The 23195-nt window shown below is 46.4% G+C and overlaps 1 protein-coding gene across 2 annotated transcripts in view; it reads left to right on the top strand.

Moving 5' to 3' along the window:
• The window catches only part of Pdk1 (Phosphoinositide-dependent kinase 1), a 678796-nt gene that overhangs the window by 236571 nt on the left and 419030 nt on the right, over positions 1-23195 (top strand). For both annotated transcript variants that reach the window (XM_076369545.1, XM_076369546.1), the window contains one exon: positions 8717-8755. In XM_076369545.1, coding sequence (XP_076225660.1) covers positions 8717-8755 — 39 coding nt within the window. The remainder of the gene's footprint in view (positions 1-8716; positions 8756-23195) is intronic.

The following is a 23195-nucleotide window of genomic DNA, read 5'->3' as shown; positions in this document are numbered from 1 at the left end:
CAATTACAGCCCTCCCGCGTTCCCTATAATTTCGCGGACATCCATCGAATTTCCAGGGAGAGGAGCTGCGCGCGGCGTACCTCGGTGTCGAAGGGGGAGGGAGGGACGAACGCCGAGCAGGGAAAGAGCGGCGGACGGAGGGGGGAGAAAGAAGCGTCCCGGAAATCGTCCGTCGAGCCAAGGAACTTTTTCCACCGTCTCCGTTTCGCCCGGCCCGGCTCCTCCCCCGCGGCCGACTCATCGCCGGAAGTGGCTCCGACTGCGACTAAACTTCGCGAGAAGTCGAGTTTAAGAGCTTCTGTCCGTCCCGGCGGGCCATTCTAAGATTGAAATTAATTATTTCGCGGGCGACGCCTACGGTCGCGTAACGAGCAGATGCCCCGAAAACGCCAGGTGCCACGGTGACACGACGGTTCCGCTCGCCCGAGGAGGTTATCCGTTAACGGACGAGCACCTCGCGCGATCCGCGATCCCTGTTCTCGATCTCGCGATAATTCGTGCCTCGCTTTGCTCCCGGATCGTGTTTTATTCGCGATCCTCGCCGGTCTCCGGTGCTTTCTAACGCGTCAGTTTTAATTTTCATGAGGTTTGTCTCGGCATTGTGACGAAGGAGTTTCGTATTTCGCGATTTGCCTTTGGCAAATTCAATCTTTCGAGCGGCGGAACTTAAGACAGAAGTCGGACGATGATATAGAACCTTCGATCACCGGGCTACCCTCGAAAGCACGCGAGTTTTTACGAGTGCTCTTGTTAGCAGTTCGAGTTTAACGTCCCGTTTATTGCTGCGGACGCCTCCACGTGACTGGCGTACATGCGTAACTAATAAGCCGACTGTTACAATTACTACCGCGAGGAACGCAATCATCGGAGGCGAAATGAATGTTGCGAGCGCAGCAGCGGAGAACGGTGAATCAGCACGCGTCCGTATTTCGAGCTTGAATTTCGCGGAAGAGTTTACAAATAAATAACCGGAGACGCTCGATCGTTCGACGTTCGTGAACGGTCTAAGTAAAATCAATCGAGCAGGCGTGAATCCTGCCGCGAAACGGTGTCTCGCTATTATTAGAAGCTCGATGCGAGATATCGAGGCAAGCGATTCGATGCGAGGCGAATCGATGCGAGGGACACACAGAGATCATCGCGTGTAATCTATCAAAATGTTCATTCGAAAAATTGATCGTAAAATTAATGAATCCCCGGGAGAGGAGCTAGAATGAAATTCAGTTCTTCCGAATTTAATTCCCGTGTCAAATTTAATTCCCCTTTCAGCTGTAATTCCTCTTTCGAATTTAATTCCGATTCAATTACGATTTTCAATTTCAATTACATACTCCGTCCCGTAGATTCGCCCGCAGCGCGAGCGCAGTCCGGCGTGTACGGCCGTGGATTCAAAGGAACCTGGCGCGCGAGGCACCGCGCGAAGACTATAAATCACGGGGTAAATTCTTGGCCGGCTCCTCGCGGAAGGACACACTCGGAGGAGAGTAAGCTTAATTCACGCTAATCCGATACCGTTACATCCGCAGCATCACGTCCCGCCATTCTTCCCCGCGGCCGCGGCCGTGGCCGGCTGCGGGAATAACATTTCCATGATCGATCGCCGATCGCGGTTAAGAGGCGTATTAATTGCCCGTCGATCGGTACCTCTAATTGCCGGTGTGCACCGCGCGGCCTGATTAATTACCGCCGGCTGCCCACGGGTGGTACACCAAAGTGAGATCGATGTCCCGGCCGAGAGTATTCTCTTTAATTCGAGTCGATCGAGTGATTATTTTTCATCCCGCGTTCCTGTCCCCTTTCATCCACTCTCCGCCGTCGCCCTTTCCACCCGTTAGCTTTCACGTTCGAAAATGGGACTTCGGAGAGGTTGCTGATCCTTCTGCTCGCGATTTCGCGCGATACTAACGGATCCCTTTCGCTCGATCGACGGTTTCTCGAGGTTTTTGATCGCTTTTTTCGAGGTTTTCGGTGTAGGCCGGAATCTTGGAGATCGCGCGAGAGTGATTGTGACTCTTTGTCATGTTTTTAAAATATATTATTGTGGTATTTTCGATATTATCAGTGAGAAGAATCGTTTATACTGTCTACGAAATAATTTGTTAAAATGCATTTGAAATAAGATATGGTAATGACAGGAAAGGAATTAATAGGAATGTTACTGGACGAGTCAAAGTTCAGTTTGCAGTTGTTAACACATTTACGAAATTTCTCGTTTATAACAAACCGAGCTTTCTGGCTGGGTTACGATACGATAAATATGCCTATATGATAAATAGATGTGTAAGAAATATATATGTAGCGATATTTAAAAGATTTCAGAAATCTGAATGAAAAAAGTGGATGTATAAATCGTACGTCTTTGAAGCGGTCAAAAATGCGCGGGCCTTGCAATCACGTTGAAGAAGCAAAGTGCTGTGCGCAATATGTTAAAAAGACAGATGTTTCTCTGAGACATTATTAAAGAAACCGCTTCAGCAATACATCAACTGAGTTATAGATCAATTAAAGACTCGAGAAACGCACGCTTAAAGTTTCTGTAGAGGAATTTAAAAAAATCAATTGATAACACTAAAACTACCGAGCAATCCTTGAACTTTTGACCTATATTGGGAACCTCGTTGTAAGTACCATCGAAGTAGCTTCTCGACGAAAAATCTATAATATTAGAATATATAGAAGAAAGTAACACGTGAGAGTAACATTTGTATCAAATAATTATCGAAGGCCTAATCTAAAACATTCCATCGTAATGTCGTTAAAATCTCTAACCCCTTTAACAAGCGAAAACTAAAATCTCTGTTAACCCTTTGGATGCTAAACAACTTTCGATATTTACCAAAAATGCGGAAGTGATCGGGCGTGCATGGGAAAAAATTAATAAGAGTACTTATCTAAAGAGATCACAAACATTGTGTTATTACAAGCAAATATCAAAAAACAACATCTATTCAAATAAATTTACTTTGATTTCCTTGAAGAACATAGTAAGAAAATTATAATTGATACTGATAAACAGAAGAGCCTCCGCGCTCTAAATTTTGGCACAGCACAAGACCGCTACAGCGCTGCTCAGCACTCAAACGGTTAAACACAACGAACCAAGATTCAAACGCAACTGCAACTAATCTCACGACTCCGATATCCTGCAGTAATTTCATCGCCTGCCGGAATTACCTGCGCGCCGGCCGAATCCTCGAGCGAACCGCGCCGAAAATCCAGGCGATTAATTCCGGCGAAAAGTCGCGCGGACGTGGGATGTTTCCAGCATAATAAACTGCGACTTCCGATGGCAACGAACCCACGCGCGCGTTCGGTCTGTCGCGGAGAGGGCCGGTGTCGTAACATCGCGAAACCCGAGGTCGAGGCGCGCGTGCCGTGCAAACGTCGAGCGATTTTTCGCGGCGGAGAGGTCGCCGGACGCCGGCGAATCTGTGAAAATGCACGCTGACGGATGGCCTACGATGAAAACAAGAGGGGCGCGGGGAAGGGGGGAGCGCAGCGCGTGCTCGCCGCGGGAAAGACAGTCGCGACGAAATGCCACTAATTTGCAAGCTCGGCGTTTCGGGAGTCGGTGCCAGGATTCTAGCCGACTAGCTCGCGTTGTCCTCCCGCCCGCCCCGGCCCTCTTTGTGCTCCGAAAACGTGACTCAACGGCGAGTTCATTAGCATCCGGCCACGCGACTGTGCGGGGAAACTGCGCCGCCGCCAGAAACTCGGCCTCGCGACGGCGACGACGACGACGACGACGACGACAGCCAGGGAGAACGACCGGCGAAAGATAATTCTATTGCTATCGTGGCTCCTTCATTGTTATTCCCCGCGGATGTGCTGCCTCGCGTTGTTTCCCCTTGCCGGATCGTCGATTACCGTGTGCCGCCGCTCGCAGACGAATCTTTGGCTCTCGTTTGTTAGAGATTTTTCGGGGCCGGCCGGTCGAATTGAATTGACCGCCTGTCAGTGGATTTTTCGGGGTTCCGAGTACTTCGATTGGAGCACTCCAGGTTGTTTTGTAATCTATCAGCAACTGAAACTAATTTTTATAGTATTTTTATAGTAACTGCCATTTCTTCGGCCTTTTATTTTCCTTCTCAGTGAAAAATTTGGGTGCGCGGAGAATCGAATAATTTTGGGGTAGTTTCTTTAAGATTCGTTAAAATATTTAATATTATAACTGGTTCAATATTGCAATATTGCATGTGTGGAAAGTTTAATAGTTTCAGGGTAGTTTGGTTAACACTAAAACTACCAGACGGGTAAAATGACCCATGGCTGATATCTTCTTTTTGCAATTATTAGGAAGGTAAGAAATGTTTCTCGGTGAAATTATTAAAGAAATTCATTTAGCACTATGCAAGTTGAATTGTGAATCAATGAAAGTCTGAACAGATGCACTCTTGGAGTTTCCATAGCGAAATTTTGAAAAGTCAATTGAACTGCTCGATAGTTTTAGTGTTAAGATTCATTAAAATATTTAATATTATAACTGGTGCGATATTGGAGCCTACAGAGTTCAAAGGGTTAATGATACATTGCGTACCGGCTAATTTTCAGAAAACTGAATTGCGGATGGCAATTTTCACTGAGGTCAACTTATACTACATAACAATATATCTGAGTTTTTCTATGTATAGTGATATAATTTTAAATAGATAATCAATTCGAATTAAAATACTAGTGTTGTAATATCGATTATATGAGTTGTATAATCTAGAATTAACAGCAGTCGGAAAGTTTAATGTTGTAAACAATAGATATAGTTTCCTTACCCGCTAGTATTCAGGAGTTCCATATCAGAATCAGTTTTCTAGAAAGGCCTCCCCACGTTTCAATTATGAATGAAATTGCGCAGCAACAGGGACGGAAGATTCGTGTATCAGTTTCTACTATCTCGATAAACACTTCCTTCCGCCATTCCGTCGAGGATAACATCCAAATTCGCAGAAGCGGCTCGTCGGGATAATAGGATTTTAATTGTCTTATTCCCAGCGCATGAACGAAATCGCGTATAATTACGATATCAAGCGCGCCGCGCCTCTTATCCGAACGCGCTACCCCCCGTCCATTAACTCCTCAAAGCGTAACAAAATCACGAAACCAGAATCTCCCCGTAATTCGAGCCCACGGCACCGCGAAAAACATCCGGTCGAACCTTCTAACCCAATTCAACCAACAATCACCGAGCCCATTAAGAATGTTATTAGCGAAGTTCCTCCGATTCCGGGTCGCTCTGATTTCCCGGCGAAATTCGAGGGCGGTTTCGGGGTTGCAGCGGGAGTCCCGGTTCCCCGTCGCGCCGATTACTCATTTACAGGTAATTTACTGTTTAACGACAAGGGTGGCGGGCGCTCGCGCATAGGCGCGTCTCCGCCTCTCCCCTCCCCCTTCCCCGACCACCCCCTTACGTCCCGTTCCACTGACGAACCGGGCCGCCAAGCAGCCGCGAGTACACGGAATTTAATTAACGATGTCGTTACGGCTGTCCTTAACTCGAAAATTTCCCGTTCAACTATTCAACGGCCGGAGATCTGCTGGTTTGCCACTGTTGCGCCAGACACCGCGCAGCGCAGCGACGCGGCGCAACGGCCGGAACAATCAGACCCGGCCTCTCGCAGACGCGACGCGTAACCGACGATTAATAACGAATCCACCTCGGCCCCGGCGAGCATTTACATCTAAATTGTAATAAAAGTGTTGCCGCAGATACCGATCGGAATTAACGTGCCGGGACGGCGTGTTTCGGGCCCGATCCGCGGCCCCTTTGATACCGAGGATGTCAGTGGTTCTATTAATGCGAAAACCGGCCCGTAGATCCGTCGACCGATTTCGCGTGTTCGCTCTGTTCGAGCGAACCTCCTTCCCTCCGCGATTTGCCTCGCCGCGACGCGCCGCGGCCCCGGTTTCTGATTGTCTGCGATCAGGCCGTTGCGTTCGGTCGTTACGTTCGTCACGGCCGCCTGGATTCGTCGAGTAAAATCGACCACTACGCCCCGTGTCGTCCCTCTTCCTCCGGACTCGTCCAGTGAAATCGTCACGTACGCGCTCCTCGTTCCTCTTTCGGATTTGCAACCGGGGAAGGGAAACTTTTGCGAAACTGTTGCGCGTTTCTGCACTTTCAGTTTTTTTCCGCGCCGCCGTTCGTTTGTGGTATACCTGTCCCGACGTGTTCGTCTCGGTCGTTTTTCTGCGCGACGGGTTTCCTGTCGCAGCAATGTTTACGAAGGAGCGTGAATCTTGGGAATGATTTTTATCGTTGACGCGGAGTATTATTTGTTCATGTGTTAGGGTGTTTAGACTGCGAGATATCTGGTTTTGGTAATATAGTATTTGGAATTATGTTTCTGACGCGTTCGGTTGCAAGTTTGATAAATTAGAAGTAAACAACCGTGAAATACTAAGCGAAATCAACTAATTCTTTGTTTTATAGAAACTAAGGAACATTCATCGATATAATTCGACTTACATTTCAATTTACACTGCATCAACTTAGAAATCTTTCTAAACGATTTCTGTAAGTGCCAATCTGTCGATTCATTGAATCAGATGAAGTTCATTTATTTCATTTCCTCATAATTATTCATTTTGATTCTCGTTATTACCCTCCTAAACAACAATATAACAATATAACGATCTTACTATTTAGAATTTATTTTTGTAAAAATAGACAAGCGTAATCCAGTTTCTGAATTGAATCGAAAGAATCGTAAAGATCGCGCAGCTCGGTATTTTCCGACCGAGTTTTTAGGAAGACCCGTGGCACTGAAATGACTAAATAACAATATCCTTTCATCCACGACGTGAAAACGCGACTCGAGACAGCTCGCGCCGCCAGCGTTCGTGTCGCAACGGTGTCGGGTTTCTCAAATGTCCAAACTTCAATTCGGGAAAAATTACTAAACATAATAAAAGTATTCTAAGTTCGTTTCAAAAGTCTCTTGGCACTTCCGGTAGAAACAGTGCCAAGCGGCGCAAACATAGAATTTATTTCTATAAAAATAGAAAAGCCTTCTGCAGTTTCTGAATTGAATCGAAGGAATCGTAAAGATCACCATCGCGCAGCTCGGTATTTTCCGACCGTTGCTCCGAAATGATTAAATAACAATATCGTTTCATCCGCGACGCGAAAACGCGACTCGAGGCAGCTCGCGCCGGCAGCGTTCGTGTCGCAACGGTTTCGGGTTTCTCGTCGGGGCCACGGTGATTTTGCGAATCCGCGACACGGCGGGCCGGAATCGTCTGTCGCGTGTCCGGTGTATGCAAAGGTGGCGCGTGGTTTGCGGAAAACGTGAGGCCCGAAGTTCATTAGCACCGCCACGCGCCAACGGCCAGGGCCGTTGCACGCTGGCGCCGGACGAACGAAACGGACGCGGCCGCGCAAGAAAGAATTCTTCGCACGTGATCGACTTGACGGGGAATTCACGCTCATCAAATTCTTTCCGCGCGGAACTATTACGTAGCGGTTGTCCTCGTTCCCGTTTCACTCGGACGTTTTTTTTTGCGAAACTCGAGCACGAGGACGGCGCGTCGACAAAAACTCCGGAGAAACGTTCCGTTCGTCCCGTTTTTCCTTTTCGGCAATTTTGCAACCATGCGAAAGAACGAGGATCTCCGCGGTTGATGATTGACGCGGGGAAACGAGCATTCGAATGATTCGGCTCGGGGTTTTTATTCGGCCGTTATTCGAGGAACTATGTAGCTTAATGACCGCCGGTAATCGTTACCGGGTAGAGACTCCTTTAATGCGGTTTTCTCGGTAAAAGCGGTTTTTAATTAACCAAATGCCAACGCGAAACGAATCGGGGTACGCGGTTTTATTCGAGGCAACATTGCTGCAGAAACATGTTTTGCGTACCCTCTGGAAACTGTTCTGGTTTGTTGTTCCCGCACGTGAATCCCATACATAGTTGCGAGCGAGTTTCGCCGTATCGCTCGCGGATAGCCCCTCCGAATGTCTTGAGAGATGTCTCGGATAATTTTCTTATAATTAGGTCTTCGTATCGTATAATGCGCAGCCGAACGGTCGCGAGCATCGCGGGGAAGGTCTAATTAGGAAGAATTTCCCCGTTTTAACGAATGATACTCACTAATTAAAGGGTCAGGGCGAGGGGCGCACGAGGAACGATTTAAAATTTCGATTTCATTATGCAGAACGGTTGCGTCTGTTACGCAGGGAGTGGAACCCGCATCGTCGTGCTCGTTGCACGGAGTACAATTAAAAGTTTCATACGGTTTTCACGGTTTTCTGACTCGAGCCTCGTGTCTTCCGACTTTGATTGAAGCCGGGGGGCGCATCTTTGACGATTAATCACACGGATCGCTGCCTTATGTTTCAATAACGACGCCGAACGCCCCCGAAAGACGAAGATTGCTCGGAAACACCGATAAGCTACGTATCGTGATCGCATTTCAGTTGCCATTCTCCGCGGAAAGACACGTGCTTCCCTGTTTTCGACATTCAATCTATCGTCACGCGATCGCCGGCCCCCCCCTTTCGCCGAGGACGTCTCCGTCTAGCGGAAAGTCGATCGCCGGGAACCCATTATCGCGGTCCTTTCCACGGTTCGCAAAGGAATTCTGATGACCACGTCCAACGCGTCTGGCGGAAAGTTTCCGTAACGCGATCCGCTCGCGACCTTCCTGTCGCGCGTCGTTAAACTCATCGGACTTACCTTCCAATGCGGAATATATATCAATTAACCGGTGCCGTTTCTTTTTTCAGCTGGAGGAATCCGAGACGTCCGAGGAGTCGCCGGTCAAGGTAGGAAATCGATCGAAGTGAAATTCTAAAGAGATTGATCGTATTTTTCATTCATGACAGTTATGACTCCGTAGAATGTGATATAGTGCATTCGTAACTATTTGATTACTGTCTTCAGCTTAAGGTCTGTAAGGAAAGAGTTTCATTTAACCTTTGTTTCGTTAACCGTCACTCTCTAGACGAAATGACTATTTTATGTATTCATCTTTAACACTAAACCTACCGAACGGGTCAAAATGACTCATTTGAAATTAGAGACAACAGATATTCCTCTGAGAAAGTATCGAAGAAGTTTTTTCAACAATTCGCAAACTAAATTCTAAATCAATTAGAATCTCTGCACCTTAGAAGTTACTACAGAGGAATTTCGAAAAGTCTGCTCGGTTGGTGAAGTGTTAAGGATCAATGCTCATTCCAATCTACTTCAACCTAGAATTCTCTTCGGAAAATCTGCATGTTGCATCAACGTCTACCTAGCGTATCGCAAATTCTCCAATGGTTCACGATAAACAACAATAAGCCAATAGTACATCTAAAAATGCAATTAATGGATTAACCCTTGGCACTCCAGGTTGTTTTGTAATCTATCAGCAGCTGCAACTAATTTCTATAGTATTCCCAGCGAAAACGAGAAATGCTATAACATTTCTTCGATCTTTTATTTTCCTTCTCACTGCAAAATTTGGATGTGTGGAAAATCTAATAATTTCAGGGTATCTTAACACTAAAACTACCAGACGGCTCAAATGACCCATGATGTCTTTTTGCAATTATTAGAAAGGTAACGAATGTTTCTCGGAGAAATTAAAGAAATTCATTTAGCACTACGCAAATTGAATTGTAAATCAATGAAAGTCTGAGCATGCGCTCTTGGAGTTTCTATAAATTTTCAAAAGTCAGTTGAACTGCTCGGTAGTTTTAGCGTTAAGATTCATTAAAATATTCAATGTTACAACTGGTGCAGTATCGGAGCCTACAGAGTTCAAAGGGTTAAACCGCGTTCCATCGGTCGACATTTGTCTTGTTCGATCGACCCCTGAAATGTGCCAGCGTAAAGGTGTCCTCCGCAACGACCCAGTTTCCACTGGCGTTGCGTCGGGATTGCGGCACGGGGATGCGACCCCCTCGACCTTTACTTTCGCCGGCGATATCGTTCGATTTATATTAAATATCCTCGCGTGTGCTCGATCCCGACGCAGCGGCCGTGCACGTCCCGGACCGACCGGCGAATGCAATTACAGCCGCATCCACGTCGGAACTGGGACAACCCCTCGGAGTGTCGCTCGTCCTCCAGAGTTTGGGGGGAGGTGGAGTCTTGCCAAGGAGCGGAACGACGCTGGAGGGAAGCGTACGTGGCCAGGTACATGCACGTCTGCAATAACGGACCACTCGGGCAGGGAAGAGGGGTTCAACGTCGCTGGCTACGTTATTTAAACCCTTCACTTGCAATAACGAGCAACACTGCTGAAGTCTTGTACCTTTTTTCGTACTTCAGCAGATGTATGTGTGATCTGTACAGGTGCAGAGTTTATCTGTATCCTCGTGTCGTTTGTGCGTCGGTCTTGGAAAGGGTTGCTTTTTAGTTCTTGATCTTTCTTCCGACGGTCATAGGTGATTTAATATACTTATCGATGCTCATTGGAAATCGGAGATTTGGGTGAGAAGATTGAGAAGTTTGAGAATATATGATTTTTGTGATATTGATGTAATGTAGTTTCGAAGGTGACAATTTTCAAAGGCAAGAAATTATTATTCTGGAAAGGGTTGAAATTGGTAGTTAGAAGACAAACTTTACTCAAACGATTCAAGGAACGTATGGGATTTTAACCATTGATTATATCAATTCTTCAGATCCACGGTAGATTTAAAGTACGTTTTGTTACTCAAACGCCAACAGTTCAAGAAACGTATCAGATTGTACCGATTGCAACATCAATTCTCAAGAGACCCACGGTATATTAAAAGAAACATTTCGTTACTCAACCGCCAACAGTTCAAGAAACATATCAGATTGTATCGATTACGATATCAATTCTCAAGAGACCCACGGTATATTAAAGAAAAAATATTTCCTTACTCAACCGCCAACAGTTCAAGAAACATATCAGATTGTATCGATTACGATATCAATTCTCAAGAGACCCACGGTATATTAAAAAAAAATATTTCCTTACTCAACCGCCAACAGTTGAAACATCAAATTTTACTGATTACGATATCAATTCCCAAGAGATCCACGCTATAACCCTTTGCACTCGGAAGTATTTCGTTAGCAATACTCAACATTTTCTAACTAGACGAAGACAATGGTTTCATTTAAATGAATTCAAAGAGAAACCACAGGTAAATTGAGAAACAAGTTCAATATTAAATATTAAATTTTCTAATTATACTGCGTCGAATCAAATGGCGACCGAGAGTCACCTCCCGAGTGCAAAGGGTTAAAAACAAAAGCATTTCCTTACTCAACCGCCGACAGTCCAAGAAACATCAAATTTCACCGATTACCAGTATCAACTCCCAATCGCGTGAATAACAATCCACGGTGGATTTTCAGCCCGTTAGAGGTTAGTTTCAAGAACTTCAACGCTAAGAGCCGTTCGGCTAAGAAGCGTTCAGCGCCGCATAAGCGAGGAGGACGACGGGGCGAGGCGGCACCGCGAAAACAAGCATCGAAACAGGTTATCGTCCTCGGCGGTATCTCGGCCGATTTCGAGGTGGTGTGCACGGCGCGCTGTAACCCCGTGGCTCTACGTGCCAGCGCCCTCCTCCGGGGCCTTCAATTACCGCGAGGACGTCGCGACAAGCCGCCCCCGTGCCCGCGCCAACCCCCGATCGCAGCCTAGCAGGCCCTGACGTAAAGTATGACGCGCGGAGTAATTTTAATTACGCGATGCAGCGGGCCTGAATTGTTGCTACCGGGAGCTTCAGACATATTGGACTAATTCACGTCATTCGGGCGACACTTATTAAACCCGGGAATGCCGTCAGCCTTAATCCTTGTAGAATGCAAGATGAGCCGCGGCGCGCGCCCTCCTCGCAAGGAGCGCCCTGGAAACGGGAGCGAAAGGGTGAGAGAGGACGTGATAATCTCCGAGGCGAGCAACGGGGAAGTTTCTCCCGCGAGTCCTTCAGTTCTTCCTGTCTACTTCCGAATAATGGACCGGCTATTTTCGCTCCACCGGGGAACGGTTTGTTGTCGTTGCCGGATCATTTTTAAGTACCTTTCCTGTCTCGCTAGGTGTACACTTTGAGCCACTTCCGGCGTCGAGTGCCGTTGAACCTTTGGATCTCTGCTTGATCGCCATTTTTCTTTGGTCTCGTGTCTGCTGGAGGCTACGAGCTTCTCGCTGGTTACTCTAGATTTCTCGCGTAAGTTCGTTTGGTATGGTACTCTTGTTTATTGTGTTATTGGGGATTATTTAGAGTTGTTTACCGTTTACCTTAATAATACTCTGTATTCGGGTTTAGATTTGACTAGAGATCGTAGTCTTTCTTAGAAGTTGATCTTAGTTCTCGCGTAACTTGATTTATAATGGCACTCTCGTCTATTGTGGTATTATTAGGAACTATTTATTCCTGTTATTTATTGTTTATCTTATTAGTACTCTATATTTATGTTCAGATTTCGCTAGAGACCATCCTCTTCCGCTGCGTTAGAAGTTGATCCCATTTCTCCGGTGACCTGTCCATTATTCTCTCGTAACTTTACTCGCAATGGTACTCTTATTTATCATAGTATCAGAGACTATTCTGGTCATCTATATTTTACCTTAACAATCCATATTTATATCTAAATTTTAGAGACCATACCCTTTCTACTATTACAAATCGATCTTTGCTCCATTTTCCAATTACTCGAATTCCCCGCAACGTTCCGTCCTCCAAGAAAGTCCAGCTAATATATAAAAATGACCACGGTAGACAGCGAAGCGATCACGTACGAGCGTAAGGAACTCGTTCGCGGAGCAGCTGTGAATATTCAAGGGGTGCGCGGAGGTCACGGCGATTATTTAATAATTTATAGATGATCGCGACGATTGCCCGGGCATTAATGTGAACGCGAGCGAGTCCGTCCGTCCGCGGCGCGGCGTAGCGCGTCGGCTTGGCGACTGTAATACCGTCACGGCGGTGTGGTCAGCGTGTCACGTCACGGGACTTCAGAGCCGGAGCCGTCACGGTCCGCGAGAGGATCGTTATATTAATTTAGGGCTAGCGCTCATTAAAACTTAACGATAGCGCTCGTTATCCTCGCCCGATAACGACGTACGCGCCGATTATTATTCGCCGATTATGTCGTGCAGCGTTTTGTTTCGCCTTCGTTACCGTGGCCCAAAGCGGACCGATTATTACGGGGCTCCGCTCTTTTCCCGCCGATGGCCTCTCAATACGCCTCCGGAGCCGCTACAATCGAACCGGTACGTCCGTGTGTCCGTATTACATGTCTCTTCCCTTCGAGACGATCGCGCCGGAGGACTGTCGGTTTCGTTAACCGGTTTCGTCCGATTCGGCTGGCAGCGATTTCTGTGATCCTTCGACTGTGTGTTTTCTAAACGATCCGAGACGAATTCGATTAACGCTGGACAACTGTACGCTTCGATGTTACGTGGATCGTATCGGTACATCTCGAACGAACGCGAAAACGAAGAGCTATCGAGAAATCGAAGTGAACTCGGATGACGTGTTAACTTGTCATTCCTCGGGAGACAGCTCGAAAGGTCTTCAATAAGAGAACACTGTGTTTTCGTCGAGTTTCTCGGGGAAGGAACCGCTCGCAGGGCAGAATGGGTTAATTTCGTGACACAGGGGAGACTGCGGGTAAAAGTTTCGATTTAGAGGAAAGAAAAAAATTGATCCACGCGAATGGCCGTTGCGAACGCTACTGAGATGGATGGCGGAATAACGTGATCGACTCACGTGACCGGAGCAATTGAACGCATAACGCCATTTCGCTGTTTTCTTTGGAGATACGGCCGTCAGGGCAATTTACCCCGGGAGTTTTTCGCCGGCGGAGAATATTTACCCTTCCCCGGTGTTTCAGTAATCGTCGGTTCGCCGTTCTCCCAGTCCAGCGTTAAAATTTAATTGAGGAAACGTGTTATTTTGTAAAGGTGTAATAACGTGTGTAGATTAATTGGCGGTTACTCATAAATTCTTCTTCTGTTTAGTGTGCTATAATGAGAGTTGTAAATTCAGATAAGAAAACGGAGACTGTAATTGAAAGAATAATGTTTCGTATTATCGTTGCCCGTTCGCGCAGCGTACGGCGAGATTGATTTTCCTTTGTCGCCCGACGTGTTTTCGGTAATGTCTCTAACAACCCCGTACGGTGTAGCCCTCTCTCGCGAGTTCCCCGAATGATCCTTTGTTCGGGGAATCCAACGGTTCGAGAAAACGCGCGGCCCGTCGATGTCAATTAACAGAGAGGCTCGTGCGTTGATTAAAGTTATCGGTCCAGGTAATTAGTGATTAATTAAAGGATAGTCCCCTATAGTGGCGTGGCTAGCTCCGTTCTTCGTCATTGGCACCGCTAATTGGCTGTAATTAGCGCGCGGGCCACTCGGTTCCTCGATCCACCGGCGGCACCGTGACCGTTGCCACTCTTAATAAAAATATAATCTTCCATTGATCTATACACGACGGATCTTGCGTTCAATTTCCCCGAAACTCGAGCGTCCTATTCCAATAAACCTCCAACCCATCGATCCTTCGATTTATTAGCTGCGATCGAAGCGAATCTTACAAAATCCATTACTCTCCCATCGATCAATCCGCGATAGATCGTCCATTCAACTTCCCCGACGTTCAAACATTCTTTCAAATCAAACATTCAACCTCTAATTCCTCGATTCACCGAGGACTCCTCGACGCGACTCGTAAAAACACATTTATCGTACGATCAAAGCGCGATATCTAGATCTTCCATTCAATTTCCAGCGTGAAACGTTACCGCGATATCGCGGATTACCGCGTTCAATCTCGCCTTTCCTCCCGCCGTAAAAAAGGTAGTCAGGGGAATAACGGAGGAATATTTACAATCGAAATATCCGGCGACAGTGACCGAATTCGCCGACGGAACAGCGGGAGTTCGATCGCGGCCGCGTCTCCCGCTGTTCCGTGCCATTTCCAGGCCGCCTCGCCTCGAGTCTCCAGCAGGTGGATCGTAATAATCGGATTCATTCCAGCCGGAAGAAATCGGTCGCTGAAAATCGAGCGGGTCGTTTAATTAGTATCAAAAAGGTATCCGGGTAACACCAGTGGAAGAAACGGCGGCGGTGGCTCGTTTAATTATACCGGGACGAGGTCAGGGAAACTCGTTAACGATCCCGCCGGCCGCGCAAAGCGATTTTTTAACGTCCCGTCGAAAATTTATTCCGCTGGCTCGGGACGATTCCTCGGGGTTCGGCACGCAAGCCTAGCTTACAGGCCTCTCGCCTCGCGCTCGCCGTTTCCGGAGCGGAGGCGACGGCCGTCCCTTCTCGCGCGCCGCGATCTTGTTCCCCTTTTCCTGTATACATGCATGGGCAAGCCCCGTGGCTCCCGTCTGCAACGATCTTTCTCATGTTTCCGAATATTATACGGACGACATTACCGTTTCCGTGATACCCCGTGGAGATTGAGCTGAGTTTCTCGATAATTGAACCTGTTCTTCGGAATAAACGTATAAACACTCCACTCGGTTCATCGACACGAACGTGTTACGCGAGAACGGATCGGTAGATTGAGATTTATAAACCTCCGGATTAATTCAATCTGTAAATTTCGTCTTCTGAAATCTGAAGCCGATGATTTTACATCGAAATTTAATTCAGCATAAATTTGTCTGTAGAATCGTGGAACAATCTGGTATCTGAATTGAACTCAATCTGTAAATCTTAGGTAACAGTCTTATATTTGATGTTATTTCGGTGAACCTTCTAAAACTGAATTTTCTTTGTTATTTAAAACTAATGATTTTAAGTATTAGTTGTGGTGGTAGTTCCTCTCAGTTGGTTTTAAATATTTTTAAAATTGAATGATATTCGACAGTGTTCGTGAATTTCTAGAGATTTCGTTTATGATTAACCCTTTGCGGAGCTAAATTATATATCAACCGCTTGCATAATAGAAAAAACAGAAACTACGCGCTGATCTCTTACCATTTGAGTAATTAAATCATCTGTTTGCGATTTAGTGTTCGAAACATGAACATTTCATCCGAGATGCCGACATTCGCCCGCAAAGGGTTAAAGGGGAAAGAGGTTTTAAATATCGTTTTAAATATTTTTAAGACGAATGATATTCGACAGTATTCATGAATTTGTATAAATGTCGTTTATGATTAAAGGGAAAAGAGGGTGGTGTAAATGTCAACGGAGCCGGTTCCTCGTTCGATTTTTGTCGAATCGGTCCCGACAGAGGCCCGCGACGCATCCAGTCGGCGTAACCGCGCCGTAACGCGTCGTAATGCGTCATAATGTATAATAATGCATCACGTAGGGTCGCGTAATGCGCGAAAATGGCCCCCTCCGGGCTGCTGCTTTTCTTTATTTCATCGCCGCCATTAAACGCGCCGTGATTTCCGGCTGGCACCGGTGCCGCGGCGTAATCTAATTCCGCGGGCTGCTCGCGCAATTATTGCCCGGCGCGAAAAGGCCCCGGCGAACCGCGCGATATGTCGCTTTAATGGCCATTATGGGCCACGCCCGTGCTCGCGACTGTCGAAACTGCGCCGCGAGACTCCGCTCCTTTCCGCGCACCCGGCGGATCCTCCGATTTCGGCCGATCGACTGAGAACTTCGACCCTGAGGACGATAATGCTTCATAGAAAAAGAATCTGGACAACGATAAATTACTCGTTCTCATTGATCACGCGCATTGCAGATGGAAACGATGGAAATGGCGAGTTTCTTCTTGCAGGAGTGACATTGCAGAAGTGGTTGAAAGAGAGTTAAACACGGGATAATTCTGTTTTTATGAGATTTATGTATAAAATATCTATCTGTGGTTCTCGGCGTGCGGACAGCAAAACGGCAATTTTCCTGAAACTCCGTCGCGAACGCGTACCTTCGAGCAATCGATCGAGAACGCAGGTCTACGAATGATCCGGTGGCAGTCTAGGACGGTATACGCCGAGAGTGGTAGTTAAAGATAGCGGAAATCGGCGGCTTTTCACGATACGAGACGCGGGCGGAGAGGAATTTATCAAAGAAACAGATTTCTGCACTCGGGAACCGAATTCGCAATGCACGAGTGAACAGTAAACGGCACTTTTCTGGCGCAAACAGAGCATCGTCAGTCATTAAGCATGGTAATGCACGGGAAGTTGCGAGTAAAATATGGTAATTAGCGTCGACGAGATTATAGCGAGCGGCAGCGACGACGGGGGGCGGCGAGGCTTTCCGCGGCCGCGACGACAAACAGCTTAGAATAATTTAAGCGTCTGCCGGATGGGGACGAAACGTTTAAACCGCGTCTCTTTGGCGATCAAACACCGCCCGGAAGTATAATATTGAACGGTCAAATTGCGCGGTTCAAGTCCCTCGTCCTCGTCAGGCCCGATTTCCCGAGCTGAAACACACGGACGTTCGTTCGGAAAATATTTCCCGAGTTAACCTTTATTTGCCGTCGAGTCTCCCGCTGTTCCGCCGAACCTATGCGAACGCCCCATCGTTTCAAGAATTCGAGTAGAATCTCTCGTCTCTTATTCGTTATTTCAATCGGACGAACGAAGCATCATGTCTATGAACCAATTCCACTCGAAGAACGCTCGTCGCGAACGTGGACGGGTGCACAGCGACCCGAGCCGCGTCTCTACTCAAGCATCTAACCTAGAACGCAACTACATCAATATCGACCATGACTTCTCTTGCACGATTCGATGTACTGTGTAAGCAAAGCTAGTGCTCCAAGAGAATTAGAACTAGACACGTGGCTGTGAAGAAGACCGACACGACTGCCAACTGTACGCGCGAAAGTAAGAATGTTAATCGTGCGTACTTCTTCCTTACTGTACTAAGATTCATGGCACAGTACGACCTCCTCTTCCTTCTTCGACATTAACACCTTACTCAGGGTCTACGTTATCTACCAAAAGAAGTCACAGACTTCTAACTGTAATCAAAAAGCACATTACAGAAGGACATTCGTATCGTATGCGTACGATAATTTTTAAACGATTCCTGTTAAGGTGTTAATGACGTCGCATACGGTTCTCCTCAAGTTTAACTGAGAATGGAGACCATCTCTCTTAGCTCGCTAGATACAACGAATCCGTCGTAGCCTAACGTGTTGACAAAATAGACCAAGTAGACGCTTTATTAATGCCCGAGGCGTGCGAAATTTCCCGTACCGAACGAGCGGATATCGCCGAGAGCACGAAGGGCTCGAAGATACTTTCGAATTCTGAGAGGCTTCGATCGTAGCATGTTTATGGCAGCCGGTTCAGCATACTCCCAGCGACAGATCACGAATTTCCCGGCAGACGAGCGGGTAATACCGGGAATCGGCACCCGCCGCACGCCATCCCGGAAATTTCGGCCGACCTCTCGGAATTCCTCCGCGCGCGAAACGCCAGGGATTCGCGGAGGAACGATCATACTGTAGAGATGCTAAATGTGGTACAGTATTGAAGGAATATTCCAAACACCCCCTGTCAGGTAGCTCGCCCTGACGCTTTGTCGGCGACTCGCCGCTGACCGTGAGCTGTACGATCGCAGCGCTGTGCATTCTTGAAACCTTGTACTCCGAGCGTTCTTTGAGCTTCGGAAGGGTATCGCGAGATTATTTTCAATGTAGAACGGGGGAACCGAGAAGCGAATTGTAATCAGATGCTAATGAATTCTGAAGATGAAACTGTTGTATTTCGATGTTTTCATTGCTTCTGAAAGAAATGTTAAAAATATAAATTGGAGCTCGTGAAATTTGAACGATGGTGGAACCGTTTGCTTAACGATTCTATTTGTTGAGTACATTGATCAGTCATTGTTTCTGGAAGAAGTAAATATCAGTGGAAGCTTGTAAAATTTGAACGATGGTGGAATCTTTTGCTTGACGATTTTACTTGCTGACAATATTGATTAGTGTTATTGTCTATGGAAGAGATGTTAAATATCAGTTGAAGCTCGTAAAATTTGAACGATGGTGGAACCGTTTGCTTAACGATTTTATTTGTTGAGTACATTGATCAGAGTCGTTTCTGTAAAAAATGTTAAATATCAGCTGAAGCTTGTAAACTTTGAACGATGGTGGAATATTTTGCTTAACGATTTTATTTGCTGACAATATTGATCAGAGTCGTTTTTGGAAGAAATGTTAACTATCAGTTGAATCTGTAGAATCTTTCGCTTAACGATTTTATTTGCTGACATTTTTTAATATAGTTTCTATATTCGCAAAGATCACACTTGCAGAAAGCATTCCTAGTTATTTCTGCGTTTGTTAATTTCTCAGGGAGATGCTCATGAGTTATTCCGCTTGTTATCGGCACTCACCCCTCGCCAATGATCACCCTTTATTTCCGGCAACACTCGTCCTCGCGGCTCGATCGAAGGAAAAACACGAGGATCGCGCGTCGCCAGCGGTATCGTCGTAGACGTACGTTCTATTAATATGCCAGAAACGTGCGCTATAAATTCTATTTCGATGCCACCCCCGGCGGCAGCCTTGAGAGGCAAGGGCAATTGATCTGGCAGCCGTGTACGCGACTGAACGAGCGCCACACGGTAGTATCACCTTTTGATCGTAATCACTTCTCTATGTAATTCACCGTGCCTGTCTCCTACGTCACGTTTTCAAGTACCACGTGTCCGAAACTTGAATCTGCCATTTTCATTGATCGAAGTTCATCGTTCACTTGGATACATAAGAAACGAGGAGTTTGTCTTTCTTCAATGTATATTCTTCGTTTAACGATTTCAGTTAGCTACAAACATATAAACTCTCCTTATGTATGGATATTTCGATTGCCAAGATCAAAGTTTCATTATCGAAGATGTAATCTTAGAATTTAGAATCGATCGCTATATTCTCTATGCGACAACGGGAGACAATTGTAAATTATTACTTATAAAAGATAAGCTTGAATGCCGCGCGATTTCATAAAGCAAAGTACACAACGAAAACAGAATATGATACTAGATCATTCGATTGAATCGCATGGTTGCATTATGATTATTGCGCGTTCGTCTAAGCTGAATGTCACCGCGTTAGGTAGCATCATTTATAACATAGAAACGTTTTCGAATAATCATCGTTTAATTGAGAGATCTATGGTACTTCCATTTGTTTGGGGGTTAGCCCATGGCATTCAACGCATTAAGAAACCTCGTACTCAGGGGTAGTTCTCAAACGCAATCGATCCAAGCCAATTTCCCACTGCCCGAGTGGTCGCACCATCGACGTCCTATTGAAGCATTTTCCAAATCTTCCTCGAAAACGCCACGCCCATCGCGTTAACCCTTTGCCCCGAAGTTTTCCACTGGGAACACTCAATATTTTCTCATCAGACCCCGACGACATTTTCTCAAATTAACTTAACGAGAAACCGTACATAAATTAACCCCTTGACGTATTTGCTTGCGCAGCTAAGCTCGTGTAACACTTTACTATCGGCAATTCAGAAAAGCAGCAAAATTTTTCATTCTATTTCAAGTGGAAATTCATTCGAAGATGATACATTGATAATAGCGAAACGGTCACGTGCTTCGCATCGTAGGTAATGAACAACATTGATTATTGTTAACCAGTTAAGTGTGTTCGACGAGTATACACGTCGTGCTAACTTTTTCAACGCTGGATTATTTATTTTTTGAGACAAACATGTAATTCTTCTTCGTTTCGCTTTAGTTTTTCGTTGGGATATATTTTAAGCGCGATTGGCCTGCATTTAACGAGTATACACTTCATTATTTGATTTCATTGCGCGCGCAAGGAGAGATTTTTCAAACTAAATTCCGCACTTAACTGGTTAAATTAGTCTAGAAATCTGCATCACGAGTCTCACTCGTCACTGCGCAGGGGTTAAAGATGCATCGCAAAGTGTAACATGAAATATCAAACTTTACAATTACACTGAGAAAGACAGCTGTCTTCCTTCGAGGCTGCGCACACTGACGCGCGACACAACATTTAATGCGAAATATCGAACTTTACAATTCCGCCATGTCAAATCAATCAGCGGCCGAGAGTCAGCGCGCTCCGCGGTTTTTCACGAGTCCGCAACGGGGATTGAAGATTTTAATTTTTTACCGTCCGCCGTTCCGCCCGGCAGATTGGAGCCGCGCTTTCCAACGGGGTTCATCGAAAAGCGAAGCGAGAGGCCGGCAGGGGGGGAAACAAGTATATAAATACAGAAGAAACCGGCGGGCGAGGTTTCATCGACGGGTCGCTTACGATTTGGCCGGGAAGGCGGCAGAAATTATAGCGAATTGAATAAAAATTTACGACTGCCCGGGGGCGAGCGATTTTTCGCGCTTTACGCGGCGAACACGGCGAGACGCACGGCAAACATAGGTGTTCCCGGCATTAAACCGCCTCTATTAAGGATTTTATTTTATGGGGGTTGCTTTATGGGATAACAGGAATTACCGTATAAAATTATTATTTCGATCCCCGGGGGGAATAACGCCAGCGCCGCCTCGCTGGCCCCCCGCGAGGCCGATCCATCGCGGATTCGGTAATAAGAAAATTGGAGAATTTCCCGAGGAATGACGGGAACTGCCGTGATCCCGGGAAATATGGATCAAAGTGATTCCCCGGATCGCGGGTCGCTCGTCGATTCGAATTGTCCCACGGCTTCCAGCGGAATCTCTTTTAACGGGGGAACGCTACGAAGTTATTTTTAAGCCAGCGGTAAACTCTTAGCGCTCCCCGAGGCGGTTTCTTACGATTGACCGTTTTAATTGGCTGCTTTATTATTCACGTTCGCAGGTGTCTTCGGGTTTTTTGAGATTTTCCTGGTGTGATCTGATACTGTTTGTTATCTTCGTGTAGAATTGCCTTGTGACATGGGTTTGTCATTGTGTTCATTTTAGTGACGATCGGGAATGAATGTTCGAATTGGCTGAAAGTTTCAGGACTTTTCTATATTTATAAGGGATGGAGTTAGACGAGGACGAATGGAATAATCAAGATGGAGTCGGACATGGATTTGATTGTAGAACGACGGAGCTGGGTCATCGATTAATCAATATTATTATTCGCGAGTTGTACGTTAGAGGATATACTTTGTCATCAACTGGAAATATTTATGCGTCGCTATTTATACGACTGCCATCGGTTGACAAATTCCTGCTTGTCCATCGGGAATATTCGCCGAGACAGCAAACATCCAGCTAATTTCATTCACTGTCTCGTTACCCCAGGAAAGGAACGGTCAGCAGACAAATCCGCTGGCTAGACGTTACTCGAGTCTCGTCGACACCGAACTGTCAAAAGCTTCGGCGTTTCGAACCATCGTACGCGTACAAAGGAATCATCGCCACTATCCATCGCGGTGCGACAATCGAAGAAAGAAACTGCGTTACCCGCGCTCCGCGAAAAGTGCCACTATCCCGTCCAATTACTACGGAACACAGCCGAAAAAAATGGCCAAAGTAGTCGTCCCCGGAACAGCGTTACCGATGCTTTGATCAGCGACCTTTGACCGCGTCCATTAGCATCCGCGTAACCGGCGATGAACCACTCGAAACGTCGAAATTCAAGGACGTTTCGAGTATCGAGAACTCGACATTTTCTATCGTGTACTCTCGAAACTCGCGTGAAAAACGTGTTAAACCAATGAACGAGGAATCGTTAGCAGTGTTAATTATAAAAAGAAATGAGATACTTTATATACTACCGTACACAGAATTTCATGATCAACATAAATTATCGCAGCACTGTCGAATTCAACGATCCAAACACGATAGTCCTCTTACTAAATAAAACTACCACCAGAATCTCGAATTTCCAAAATTCCTATTCGAAACTTTCTCACGTGTAGCATTTTTTAACGAGATGCACGCGATACTTCACTCGAAGGAATCACACGAAAATGAAGTAACGAAGCCATTTGTTTCGATGTTCGACATCAAGTGTCAAACTCTATAATTTCACCGTACGTGGTTCTATAGTTCTTGTACTGCCTCGTGTCGCTTGTACTCTCGCGAGTTCTCCAGTGCGAAGGGAAACAATTTACGTTCGAAGCTACACGCGTAACCATTCCGAGCAGGAGGAAGCTCGGTGCAACCAGTGACGTCACGCGGCCGTCTGCGCTCCGGCGCATCCCGTCCCGTCCCGCCGCGACGCGTTCGACCCGGTGCTCTCGCACACGAGCCGCGGTCGCAGCCGGCGAGAGGACACGCGTGCCTGCACGCATTGCGCGCGAAACTCCCGGCAAAACGGGGCCTATTTATAGCGGTTGCACCGGCGCAACAGTGGAGCTTCAATTAGCGAGAGTAACCGCAATTTGCTCTTAGTA

This window comes from Nomia melanderi, chromosome 7 (genome assembly GCF_051020985.1).
Source record: "Nomia melanderi isolate GNS246 chromosome 7, iyNomMela1, whole genome shotgun sequence".
Taxonomy (NCBI): Eukaryota; Metazoa; Arthropoda; class Insecta; order Hymenoptera; family Halictidae; genus Nomia; species Nomia melanderi.
Note: the sequence above shows the minus strand (reverse complement) of the source record. Positions and strands in the feature narration are given on the sequence as shown.